The sequence below is a fragment of the Pteropus alecto genome, unplaced genomic scaffold (genome assembly GCF_000325575.1).
Source record: "Pteropus alecto unplaced genomic scaffold, ASM32557v1 scaffold190, whole genome shotgun sequence".
NCBI lineage: Eukaryota > Metazoa > Chordata > Mammalia > Chiroptera > Pteropodidae > Pteropus > Pteropus alecto.
The window spans coordinates 3,541,146-3,553,761 of NW_006430462.1; the positions used below are offsets into that span (position 1 = coordinate 3,541,146).

Below are 12,616 nucleotides of genomic sequence, written 5' to 3' on the forward strand. Positions count from 1 at the left end.
CACCCCTACGTCTAGCCTCAACTTCTTGCACTGTGGCTCTGCTCAAGGCCCCAGACACATAAAGCTCACCCTTTAGGGAAGCACAAGCATGCTTCGCCACACACTGATCCAGACCCACCAGTGGAAGCAGATATAGAGGCGCTTATGTCAGCGAGAAAAAGCCACTTTGCAAAAATCACCCGACATCAGGCCTGGTCTGGTGCACCTCCAAGCCAGTGAGAAGGGATGAGACACACAAACACCAGGGCACACATTCATCCTTCAATCCATAAAAGCAGTTGGGCACCCTGGGGCTGTCCATGCAGACACGCACGTGTGAACCGAGCATCTCCCCCCCCACACACACACACCCTCACACGCCCCTCTGCCCCTGGAGCCGCTACCTCTAGAACCCTGGGGCTCTGACCCGGGCCAGCGCCGTCACCGTCGCGGATGCTCAGGTCGTAGACGGCGCCATCGAGCAGCACCGCAGGACGGTAGAGGCGCGGTCTGTCTGTGGGCTGGTGGCGCTCGGGATAGTCACCGAACAGGAACTGGCGGATGATGGCCGTCTTGCCCACACCCGGGGCGCCCAGCACGGCCACCCGTAGGCTGCCCCCCATGGCCCGCGCGCTCTGCCGCGCCCCGTGCTGAGAAGCCTCATGGGCCGGCGCCGCGCCGTGCGCCCCGCGCGCCCTGCCCCGTGCGCCCCAGCTCTGCTGCGCTCCTCATCGCCCCTGGAGCATCCAGGGCCCGGAGAGGCCAGGCCGGACGACTGGGCTGGCAGTGGGAGGGCAGACAGCCGAGAAGGCCGACGGCGGACGCACGAGCAGCTCCGGGGATGCCGAAGCTCGGAGAGAACAGACCCGGCGCGCCGCGCGCAGACACCACCTCCACCCCGCAGCGCGACTGGAGGCGCCGTGGGCAGCCCAGAGCACCAAGGTCCGACCTCCTCGCCGCGAGGGTCCCGCAGCGGAGCGGAGCTCGGGGGTCAGCAGTGCCTCTCGGCGACTCCGTTCCTCCGTCCTTCTCTCGCTCTGGCGCCCGGAGTGGCTGCCCCAGCCGGCGGCGCGAGCGAGCGAGCAGAGCCTCCCAGAGGCGGCGATGAGGTAACCGCCCTTCGCCCCTCCCACCTCCCCCTACTCGCTCGGGACGCCCCTCCCGGGAAGGGTCGCGGGAAGGTGACTGGGGCGCATGGAGCCCAGGGAGGGACCCAGCACCCCCCGCGCACGGCGCTCCCCTCTCACCCGCTCCAAAATAGAAGCCCTTCCCGCCCACGTCCGCGTTCGCTCCTCCAAATTCCGCTCCCCGAAGCTGGCTCCAGACAAACCCCGGCCCACTGGACTCAGGCCGCCTGGGGTCGGATCCGGCCCCATTTGTGTGACCTTGGGGGAGTAGCCGCACTGCGCTGGCGCTCTGCTCCGTATCTATCAAAACCAGACACCATTTCTTGAGAACCTGCAAAGCAGAGGGCCCTTTACTAAGCAATTACCTACGTGACCCTTGAATTTACAGCCTCAACCTGGTATCTCCGTTTGCGAGGAGAAAACAGGCTGGAGAGGGGACTCTTCCAAGTTGGAGGGCAATGGGTGGCCCCTGAACTGCAGCCTTGTGGTCTCCTCTTAGGAGCCCTCCTCCCACCTTCCTCTGCCCACAGGAGCAAATGGCCAGCACTAAACGATATGTCAAATGGCAGTCATGGAGGGAGGGCAGGAAAGAGGGTGTGAAGCCCAGTACACACCCGATCACAGCAGCTCAGCCCCGAATCCCTGTCCCAGCAAGGCTGAAAGATCCAGAAATGGTCGACACCACCTCTCTCACTGCTATGGCCAAGTTTTCTGCCTGAGTCTCCACCTGTAGCTCCCTCAAAGCCCAGATCTTCCCTTCCTGGGGATGGTGAGAAGTTCCTTCTCCATCAGGCTTGGAAAGTCTCGGTTTGTTCGGCTCCCCTCTCCTCTGCCTGCCTCCTCCTCGCAGACAGGGCTCTGACCAGATGCCTAGGTACTGGGCAAAACCAGACTTCTCTGTTTCTGTGCTGACCAAGGGTTTCCCTTACTGCTTGCCAGAGTGCTGAAATGGTTTTTTTTTTTTTTTAAAGCTCTACCTTAGGAGAGAAGGTTCTAGAACACCTGGGATCCAGGAACTGTAAGAGCACAAACATGCACATCCCAGCCTGGGGGAAGTGAAGGGGTGAGGAGGAGCTAAACCCTGAAGTGAGGAGGGGGTGCATCCTCCAGGGAGCAGCTTGTGTTTGTCCAGAGTATTGGGTGTGTTTTCATCCTCTCATATTGGATCAGGGAACTGGGTCCGTTTTCACTCTTCTCCTCAGCCACTAGGGAGCTCAGAGCCAGACTTGTGGATGCTTCTGGCAGTTGTTCCAGGTTTTCCAGCCCAGTGAGTGGAGATTCCTGACTTCATCTTCCTTTCCTGCCATGAATTTTTCCTTCACCTGATTTTTCCCTCTCAGGCTTATGGGTTTTGTGAGCCATCTCATTTCCTTTGGAGAACAAGGCCCCCTTCCTTTTGGCACCCAGCAGCAGGGTGTGGGGCACACATCACACTGGTCTTCCTTAAAGGACCTCAGCGGGGCCCACTTCCCTGCCTGAAGCACCCTCTCTTGCTTCCTCCCACCCTTGGGAGCCAGCTCTGGGTGTCCTTCTTCTGGAAAACCTTTCTTGCTTCACTTTCGAATTGAGTGCCTTGTTGGGCAGGGCTTCTTCAGGAACAGCCAACAGGGCTGGTGGGGGTGCATATCTGAGTTCCAGTGTGGTTTCTCAGTACGTAGTTTTGGAATGATGGAGAACACCCTGGACAGGTAATGTCCTAAAGTTCCCATGAAGTCCTATAGACTCTGCAGGGGTGACACGTTCCCTAGGAAACACATTAGCATCACTAGCAGTTTTCATTTATCAAAGACCTGTGATGTGTAAAGCCCTGACCCATAGCTGTGTGCTCATTGAGCCTCAGAGGGATGCAATGATTTGCCCCAAATTTTCTAGCAGGAAAGTGGCAGCATAAGCATTGGAAGTCTATGGTCATGCCATTCTGAATGTGCCCGATCTCATCTGATCTCGGAAGCTAAGCAGGGTCGGGCCTGATTAGCACTTGGATGGGAGACCACCTAGGAATACCAGGTGCTGTAGGCATTAAAAAAAAACCCAAACCCCAAAACCAAAAAACAAACAAACAAAAAACTCATTGGCACCCAGGACCTTGGGCCACCAAGCCTGACTTTTTGAGAAGCCAATTTCATCTGGGTCCAGGGACCAGAGAGGCTTCAGGAGGAGGTCAGCTGGAGCCTGTGGCCCTGTGGGGAGGGACTTTGAGGTGGAAGCTCTGTCACTGTGGGGACTGAGCCGAGCTGTGACATAAGTGGGCAGCCAGTGCCAGCTTCCTAAAGACTAGCAAGCCAGAGAGACCTTGGGCTGCTTGTCTACATGTAATGTAAATTTCAGAGTTTCTCTCATGAATCCCCTCACTTCTTCTCCAAGGAGAGGCAGCCTGGCTGCTATCTGCTGTACCACCACTCCTATGGCCCTCATATCCTCCCATGCAGTACTCCAGAGAACACCCACCGAGCATCCACACGTGTGCTCCTTCAGCACATAAGACCTGGCACTGGGCACATGGCCTGCCCTCTGCGGCTTGTGAGAGACACACACATACAGCTAGGCACAGCAGATGGAAACAGGAGCATTAGGCTTGTGCAAGCTTAGAGGGTTGAGGGAACCCCAGTGATGTACCAGCTTGGTCAAGGATAGGGGCTCAGGAAAGGCCTGAAGACACAACTAAGCTGAGCCCTGGAGAATTAGCCACAGAAGGTAGGGTAGGCTGGGAGACAGTTAAGAGGGCCTGGCTAGGGGAAGGCACCAGGTAAGGAACTCTGCATCCCCAAGTTCATTACCCACAGCCTCCCAAAGCCAGGTGGGTGCCCCCCACCACCCAACCTTTGCCACACAGCTTCTTCCCAGCTGGCCTGATTCTGGATACTCTCTGGGGTCAAGTATCCTGGACTGTGTCCAGCTCCCAGGGGCATTTGCTCTGGACTCCTCTGGCCCAGCCATCTGGGCCATTGCATTGACGATTATGGTCTGTCCTGACCATTAACCACAGCTCCATGCTACTTGTCCCAGCAGTAACTCACCTCCCTGGTTCCTGAATGGGGGGCAGGTACCCCTTACCGTGCAGACGCCTGGCACATAATAGGTCCTTGGTCACCATCATAATGCCACTGCCCATTCAGCCTCCTGAAGGCCAGGGTGGGTCTTACAGCTATCAGGACACAAGAAAGCAGCAGGGACAGGGCTTCTAGGCTGCTGAAGTGAGACTTCTTGAGTTTGAAACCTTCTCGCAGGGTGTGTCATCTGTTCAAGTTACTCAAACTCTCTGAGCCTCAGTTTCCTTCTCTTTAAATGGGATAATAATGGTCTTGACTGCATAAAGTTGTAGGATGAAATGAGGCGATACAAAGAGAAAAACAAGACAATTCAGTAAGGCTAGAGGGGACAAAACTTGAACATATAAAACAATTTTATTTTTATATGCAAATAATTACGAATTACAAAACATAATGGAGGAGCACACGTGTATACTTGGGTAAGAATGCACACAGGCATTTCCTTGTTCTGTTCGCTGAGAGGGCCTAGAAGTGCCACCCCAGGAGGAACAAACACACCCAGCACCCACATCTTGGTTTCTAATACCACCTCCAATAAAAGGAACTAGGATTCTTGGAGAAATGTTTGATTCTAGAGCTGGGGCAGCACAAATACAAGATGAGTCTGGAACATCTCGTAATGCCGGAAAGTAAGGAATATACAAAAAGAAACAAAAGAGCCTACCTGAAAGAGTTCCCAATGGCCAAGGCTGGAACAATTTAAGCAACAAAATAATGTGGTTTTGGATTAAATCCACATTATAAAATAGATTTCTATGACTCCAAACTAACATAAATGATTTAATATATAAGTGTAGGGGAAGAAACAAATCTTCCTTACAAAAGAATTCCAAATAATTTTTGCTGTTACTCCCTGCCCCCGCTCACTTTTCAGAGTGTAGGCTGCACCTACGACTTGCTTCCAAAGAACAGAGTACAGAAAGGGGGAGAAAGAAACTTCGCAGTAGAGAAAGCTGCAAACATTACCTTGGCCAAGTGATCCAGACTAATGTGACAACGATGTCATGTTGATGGCGTGTAGCCCTGAGATGACGTAACAAGAAAGGCACCTCACTAAGTCTTCTTCCAAAAACCCATAACCCAAGTCTCACCATGAAAAAAACATCAGACAAAACCAAACGGAGGGATAGTCTGGAAAATACCTGGCCACTACTCCTTGAAATTAAGGTCATGAAAAACAATGAAAGTCTGAGAAAGTGTCACAGACCAAAGGAAACTCAGAAGACATGACAACCACATGGAATGTGGGATCTGGGAACAGAACGGCACATGAGTGGCAAAACTAAGTAAAATCTGAATAAATTATGTATTTTTGTTGAAAATTATATATTATATAATTTGATATTTATTTTATTATATATCATTTCTATATATTTATAAATATATATTTAGTTCATAAATATATGTGGAAAAGAATAAAGAGAGCCCATTTATAAAAAGAAGCAAAAGATAGGAAACACTCATGAATCTATGCAAGAATAAATCAATATAGTCAATAATATTGTGATAACTTTGCACAGTGACAGATGGTTAGTAGACATAGTGTAGTGATCACATTGTAAGGTATATAAATATTGAATCATCATGATGCATACCTGAAACTAATATAATACTGTCTGCCAACTATACTTTAATAAAGCTAGTTTTTAAAAAAGTAAATATGCATGCAAGAACTTTTAATAAAGACAACTTAAAACATTACAATGAGACATCAAAGAAAGCATGAACCAATGCAAAGGCATCTATTCTTGTATTTATATGTAAATATTAATATTATGACATCATTATAAGAATGTCAATTCTCCATCAGTTAATATAAACATTTGATGTGATCCAAATAAAAATAATACCATCAGTTCTTTTTAAAAGACAAATTCTAAAGTTCAAATGGAACAAAGAAGGCAAATAAAAGGACACTATAAATAATGAAAATATAGATACAATACTTTTTTTAAAAACACAGTGGCCAATGAATAGACAAATTCTCTGGTACAGAGCAGAATCCACAAAAGTACTCATATATATATGTGGAAATTTAGTATATGATAAAATGACATTTAAAATCTGTGGGAAAACATGAATTATTCAGTAAATTGTGTGGAGACAACTGGGTAACCATCTGGGAAAAGAGGAATTTGGATCCCTACCTCATCCCTAATATAAAGCCCAGATGGAACAGGATCAAAATGCAAAAACTAAGATCAGACAAGTACTAGAAAGAAGAAGAGATTAAAAGAAGACTACATTAAAAAAAACTTCAGCAAAGTAAAAAGCAGTAACAAAATGGGGAGAAATAATGACAAATGAGGATGAAAAGGACCAATAACCATTTAAAAAAATGGGCAAAAATATGAAGACAGCTCAAAGAAAAGGACATTTAAATGGCTCAAAAATACATGAATGGAGGCAAGCTTAAAACACAGTAGGACACTATTTTTCACCCATCATTTGGGCGCACATCATATATGCTGAGTTTGTGAGAGTGCAGGGCAACAGGCATCTCATTCCTAGCTAGTGGGAGTGTAAACAAGAATTTTTAGCAACAGCTATCAAAATTATGAACAAACCTACCTTTGACCTAGCAATTTCCATCTCAGGAAGTTATCGATGTATAAAAGTGAATATTCTTTGCAGTATTACTTGTACTAACAGCACCGTAGACAACTCAATGGACATCGTGGGGGTACCGGTTCATGGTACTGCCATTCGCTGGAACATCACACAGCTGTTATAAAAAGCCATTAGGACTCTCTCCATGATGGACTGACGTTGGAAAAGTCTCCAAGATATAAGGTGCAGAACAGGGTGTATTTCATGCTACCATTTGTGTATTGAAAGGGTAAAAACCATATTAGACATCACTGAGTCTCTTTGGAAGGTAACATTGGTTCCTTTGGGGAGAGAAATATAAAGAATTTTTCACTTCTATCCTTTTTTTGCCTTTGGGTTTTGAACCATGTTAATGCATTATCTTTTCAAAAGAACTAAAATATAAAATGTAAAATGTTACACTCTCTAGCCTAGCAATTCTGGGTTTAGATCCTACAGCTACATTTGTGCCCATGAGCAAGAGTTTATGTAGGAAGATATTCACTGCACTGTTGCTTGGACTGGCAGCAGATGGAAACAGCCTGTATGTCCATCAGCTGGTACTGGCTAATGGCAGCCCATCTGCACAAGGAATACTGAGGTGGGTGTTTGTACATAGGTAAGAAAAGGAAAGTGCTGGTAGTGTAGAGTGTGCTACCATTTGTTAAGGAAATATCTCCATGGATTTGCTTGCATACATGCATAGAATATTTCTGGAAAAAACCCAAAATTCAGCAATAATGTTTGCTTCTAAGGAAGGAAAACTAAGAACTGGGAAAGGGTGGGAGAGAGACCACAATCCTTTGTGTGGCTGATCTTACCATGGTCTAGAATCACTCTCTCCATAAAAGAACAAAAACAGCAAACCACTAGTCGAAGATTAAAAAATGTAAAATGAGGTCACGCTGCAGGCCTTAGCACAGTGGCTGGCACACAGGGGCACCCACTGGGCCCCTGGGTTTTTGTTGGACTTTCCAGAAATAACTGGCTGCTATCATTGAATTCCCCTAACTGGCTGGGAAGGTCTAGGACCTTAGAGAATCTTCTGCAGGATGCCAAGGTCCCTGAGAGGCATCAGGCCCTGAGAGTGGGGAGGCCTGAGCACACTAGGACCAGGGAGTATCACGTGAGGTGGGGAGGAGGCACGTGAAGGCTTCTCATTGAGGTGAGGGAGGGACAAGCCGAAGGGCACAGATTGAATATCCCCTAATGCACTTCTTCTAAAGGTCTGGGCCCCCAATGGTGGCCCCGGATGCATGATTTCCTGGTACAGCAACGTGGTAAAACCCAGGCTTGAGGAACTGAGTGTGAGAATGCTCTGCCCATTTCTCCCTGAGTACATTAAGACTTCTGGGTCCCATCATGCTGGGCGCTGTGGGAGGAGAGGCAAAATCATGATAAGGTCTTGCCCACGATCGCCTGAGGACTGAGCACAGCTTGAATTAGGAGGGTGAAACCAAGATGTTCCATGACCAGGCCAGCCCTTCTTATCAGCTTCCTCCTCATTCCAGGTGCTTGGCCCTGAGCCTCAAGTTGCCCATCATGACCCCACTGGGGATAACCACCCTACACTTCAACTCTTCTGCCATTAGCGGTGGAGGGGTGGGCACAGAAAGCTCTGAGGTCTCTGGATGGCTGAGCCAGCAGTCTACTCACAGGGTGTTTGGGTGGAAGCTGGGCCCCCAGCAGGTCAGGGGCAGCAGGTGACATGGCAGGCCAGGGTGAGAGTCTTTCTCCTCAAGTGCTCAAAACCCTGCTCCTCTAGTCCACAGCCAGAGGGGCCTCCAGCTGTGTTTGTGCAGGGCCTTCTGAGCCTGGAGACTTCAGGTGATGTGGCAACTAGGGTTGTGCAATCAACAGCCTTAGTTGTTTGTAGATTCTGCGGTCCCTAAGACAGCATGGCAATACCCAGGGGTCAGAGGTGGGGCAGTAGAGGGCTAGGTGCCCCTGATGATGCCTGGTCCCCAGGCAACTGGGAAGGTAGACATGTGTCAGAGGTGGGCAGACTGCAGGGAGTGGCTGTGGCTAAAATAGGCAAGGGCACCAGGCTGCCTCTCCCTCCAAAGCAGGCTGATGGCCCACCGGCCGGCAAGGCATTGAGAACCCATTGGCAGCTCTCCTGTCAGAGCCCTGTCCAGGGTCTGGCTGCCCTCTCCTGGGAGCCAACAAAATGCCAGGACTGGGGATACATGGAGAGTCCTTGGTGACAGCTGGGGCGGCTGTAGCTTAGTACCCCACTCAGCCAGTCGAAGATGCAGGGTGGGGAACGGCCTGCCCAGACAAGCCTGGTGCCAATCTACCTGTTTTGCCTGCCCATACTCTCTCTTCTACAGTCACTCCCAGGAGCCTCCCTAAAGGCAGAGAGATGAGGAAAACTAAAACAGATGTCAGCCCTCTAGGCCAACAGCAAAAGGTGATGGCATCTGCTTGGGTAGAGTAGGCATCAAACATGCCTACTCTAGGAGAGGTGCCAGGGAGACCAGTAGGCCCCAAAAGTCAGTATTTAAGGGCAGGGTGGAGGGAAAGGTGGAGGGAAAGGTCCTCAGAGTGCCAGAGGAGGGGCTGGGCACACAGCTCAAGCCCTTGACGCTGGACTGTAGGATACTCTGGACCCCGCCCAGAAGAGTCTCAGGCAGGACCTGACACACTGGCCAGGGACATGCTTGATCTCATCATTTTTATTCACTTTCTCATTTTGAAAATAAGAGTAAACATACAATATATAGTCTCTTTATATATATTAGATATAGTTACTGCAGGGCTCGGCAGCCCATCCTCAACCACTTGGAAGCAGTTTTCAAATTTGGTGGAGAGGGGAAAAAAGTGTCCATGATTGCCAAAAGCAGAATCTTTATTATTAAACAGCAGGAACAGGAAAACCTAATGCTCTGTCAGACATAACTGACACTTGCGGAGCCGGGAGGAGGGCAGCAGACACTAAGGAGAAACTCCAAAGAAACCCTGGACAGGAGGCACCCACTTGCACTAGTTCCCCAACCCTCAGCCCTGTCTTTGCTCTGGGAGCCCAGGGGACAGAGAGGAATGTATCACAGGCAGTGACCGGCCTCAGGGGCAGAATTGGGGAGCAACTGCCAGGGGAGTAGGACCCCAGGCAGGGGCTTTGGGAGCTTCTGCCTGGCCTTCACCATGCAGGTCAGCTCTCAGGAGGCTGTGGCGCTACTCGCACAGCTACTGGGCCCAAGCATGGGGCAGATGCAGGGAGGGAGGGTGTGGGGGTACAGGCCCTGGGAGTCCCAGACCCTGAAATAACTGTTCTCCGGATACCAAGGGGACCTTCCACACATGCCAGGACAGCCTGGCAGGGGCCATCCCAAGAGAATGGGAAGTGGAAACGGCTGCTAACACCAACCCAAGAGAGACAGGGGTAGGGCACTTTCCAGGCTGGCAGCCTGAGGAGGGAACCTCACACTTGCCCCCAGCAAAAGGAACAGAACACTGGGTCTCTCTGTCCAGCTTCTGCAGCTGCTCTAGCTGTCTCTTTGGTCCCCTCTCAACTGACCCTAAGTGTCAGAAGCAATGGAAGAGGGGAGCCCCAGAGCTCGGGAGTACACTGAAATTTCATTCCAGGAGGACTGCTGCACTGCTCTTGGACCCGGGCAGGCCCTGCAGTCAGGATCAGGGAGCCCCAAGGTGGCTGGGAGTCTTCCCTGGCCCCTCCCAGGAGATGGGGGTGCTGTCAACCCCAGGGGACTCCTCACTGGGCTGGGAGAAGGCTGGGGTAGGCACCGGACAGGGCCTTAGTTCTTGAGGATGGTCTCGTAGGCCTGGTACACGTGCTGGGACACCTCTGGTGCTCGACACTTCAGGGACAGCTGCAAATGGAGAGAGGGGTTGTGCTCATTCCTGGGGTTCCTCTCTTGGGCTGTCATTTACCAGGCTGGGAAGGAACACGTGGGGAAGGCAGAGAGGATGGGAACCAGATGGAAGAGTGTGGTGTGCACACGTGGCCTTGTGGCAGCAGTGCGGCTGGGGCAGATGTGTGGTGAAGGAGAGGGGGCGGCTGCCACAGCCAGCTGGGTGTGGACCAAATATATTTGCAGCCCACACACCTGCTGTCAGCCCAGCCACCACGGGCCCTGTGGCAAGCATTGTGAATCAGCAGTCGGAGGCTGTCAGGGAGTGCCTGGCCCCCACCTTGCTGAGCTGCCTAGATCCCTACCGCCCATGGGTAACCGAGGTCCTTGAGGAGGCACGGGGGCTGGGAGGAAGCAGGTCTCTGCTCTGGGAGACAGTGGGGTGCTGGGTGTTCTTCCTGATTTCCTGCACAGGAAGCAGGTACATTAGAAACTTTGTCTCAGCTCTGACTGCAGTATGAGCCTGGAGAGCACAGGCAGAGGAGAGACAAGTGCCACCACCACTTCTGCCAAAATCTCTGCTTCTGAAGGGTGCAATTAGGAAGGCGGAGGAGCAGGAGGCATTCTGGAAATCAGCAGCAGTGGCTCCAAGGGGCCCCGGTCTCCTGAAGGGCTCTGTGTACACCTTGTGTTGGGAAGTGGGGGTATCAGCTCCTCAATTGGAGCCACCTGGTTGGGAAGCACTGGGGTGTCAGCAGAGGGCAATATGCCCTCCTGCCTGCAACCTGCAAGCATGTCTGCCGGGATTTGGGGACCAATAGGTTGATGTGAAGCCAGGAGAGCCGGGGATGCACTGGAGCCAAGCCAGGAGACAGGGTGGGCGAGGTGTGGCTGGGGAGGAAGGAGGGGAAAGAGGAAGAGAAAAGCAATCTGCTAACCTCCAAGTCCTGTACCACGGGCACCAGCAGGGAAGGTGGACATGCAGCAACCAAACATAGGGAGACGGAAATTACTACCACCGAAGCCGCCCCAGCAGCCCCAGCCCAACCACAGAGCCAACGCCGCCAGCAGGGCCCAGGGAGCAGCATCTAGAGGACCATGCCTACTAGAGACTCAGGTGCAGGGGGAGAAGCAAAGCCTGGTGCTCTTTGGGGCCTGGAATAGCAGCTTAGCCTCCAGGACAACCACGCACTATGTGGAAGCCGTGTCCTGACTGGGGTCTGATCAAAAGCTGGGAAGGACGAGCTGCTCAGAATCACTGTCCTCCCAGGTGGGGCACTCAGGCAGGCAGGAAAAAGAGGGCCAGGGCCTGGGCCCAGCAGTGCCGCACCGCAGTTAGGCAGGCCTCGGGCAACTGTGCCACCTCACAGGGCCCAATTTTACAGAAGTTTCTAGTCCAACTCATTGTGAGACCCAGTTTGGTGTCTTACCTGGATGACTTGATGGCATTGAGTTGAAAGTTTCTAAGTTCCTTTCCAGTGACTGAATTCTGATGCTTACTTGCACTAGGCTCAAAGGGACTCCAGCCTACCTAGGCTAGAGTGTCCCCTATCAGAGCTGACCCCTGGCCTGGGAGGGAGGTGGGGTAGGAGAGGCTGCCCGCGACAGGGAAGTAGAAGCCCCGGGGCTGGTAGGGCAGGAGCAGGGGCCCTCACCGTGAAGCTGGGGTTCCCTGGCTGGATGCGTAGCTCCGCCAGCACCCAGATGCCGTTGGTCAGCTTTAGGGACTGGTAGAGCATGTCCTGACCCTCTACGTTCCTCTTGGCGACTGTGAAGATGTTGCTGCTTTGCAGCCTGCTGCTCACGGCCTCTGGGTGTCAAAAGGCCCCCAGTCAGCAATGGGGGAGGGCCTAGGGTACAGGCAAGAGGTAATATGGACAGGGTTGGGGAAGTGCTCAGGAATCCTACCTGTATTGAGGGGGCAGTCTCTGATTTGAAACTGGGCCTCGTTCTCATTGGGAATGTCCTTCCACGTCGCCAGGAACATCTGCCGGTCTGCGGGGAAGAGAAAGAGAAGATGAGACTGATAAACTCGTGGCCCTGCTCAATAATACTC

The 12,616-nt window shown here is 51.5% G+C and overlaps 2 protein-coding genes and 1 pseudogene across 7 annotated transcripts in view; 1 reads left to right on the forward strand and 2 right to left on the reverse strand.

Moving 5' to 3' along the window:
- RASL10A (RAS like family 10 member A) overlaps window positions 1–631 on the reverse strand; it is a 2,305-nt gene extending 1,674 nt beyond the window's left edge. Inside the window, exon 1 of the mRNA XM_006904884.3 lies at window positions 384–631. Within this exon, the coding sequence (XP_006904946.1) occupies window positions 384–602 (219 nt within the window). The 5' untranslated portion in view covers window positions 603–631. The remainder of the gene's footprint in view (window positions 1–383) is intronic.
- A 2,375-nt stretch (window positions 632–3,006) lies between these two features.
- Window positions 3,007–3,125, forward strand: LOC112481064 (annotated as a pseudogene).
- Window positions 3,126–9,571: 6,446 nt separating this feature from the next.
- The window catches only part of AP1B1 (adaptor related protein complex 1 subunit beta 1), a 47,341-nt gene continuing 44,296 nt past the window's right edge, over window positions 9,572–12,616 (reverse strand). For 5 of the 6 annotated variants that reach the window (XM_006904885.3, XM_015591167.2, XM_025047433.1 and 2 more), the window contains 4 exons: window positions 12,469–12,555; window positions 12,216–12,370; window positions 11,499–11,507; window positions 9,572–10,578 (listed from right to left, as the gene is read on the reverse strand). In XM_006904885.3, coding sequence (XP_006904947.1) covers window positions 10,504–10,578; window positions 11,499–11,507; window positions 12,216–12,370; window positions 12,469–12,555 — 326 coding nt within the window. In that variant the 3' untranslated portion in view covers window positions 9,572–10,503. The remainder of the gene's footprint in view (window positions 10,579–11,498; window positions 11,508–12,215; window positions 12,371–12,468; window positions 12,556–12,616) is intronic. The other variant, XM_006904886.3, reaches the window with a different exon arrangement.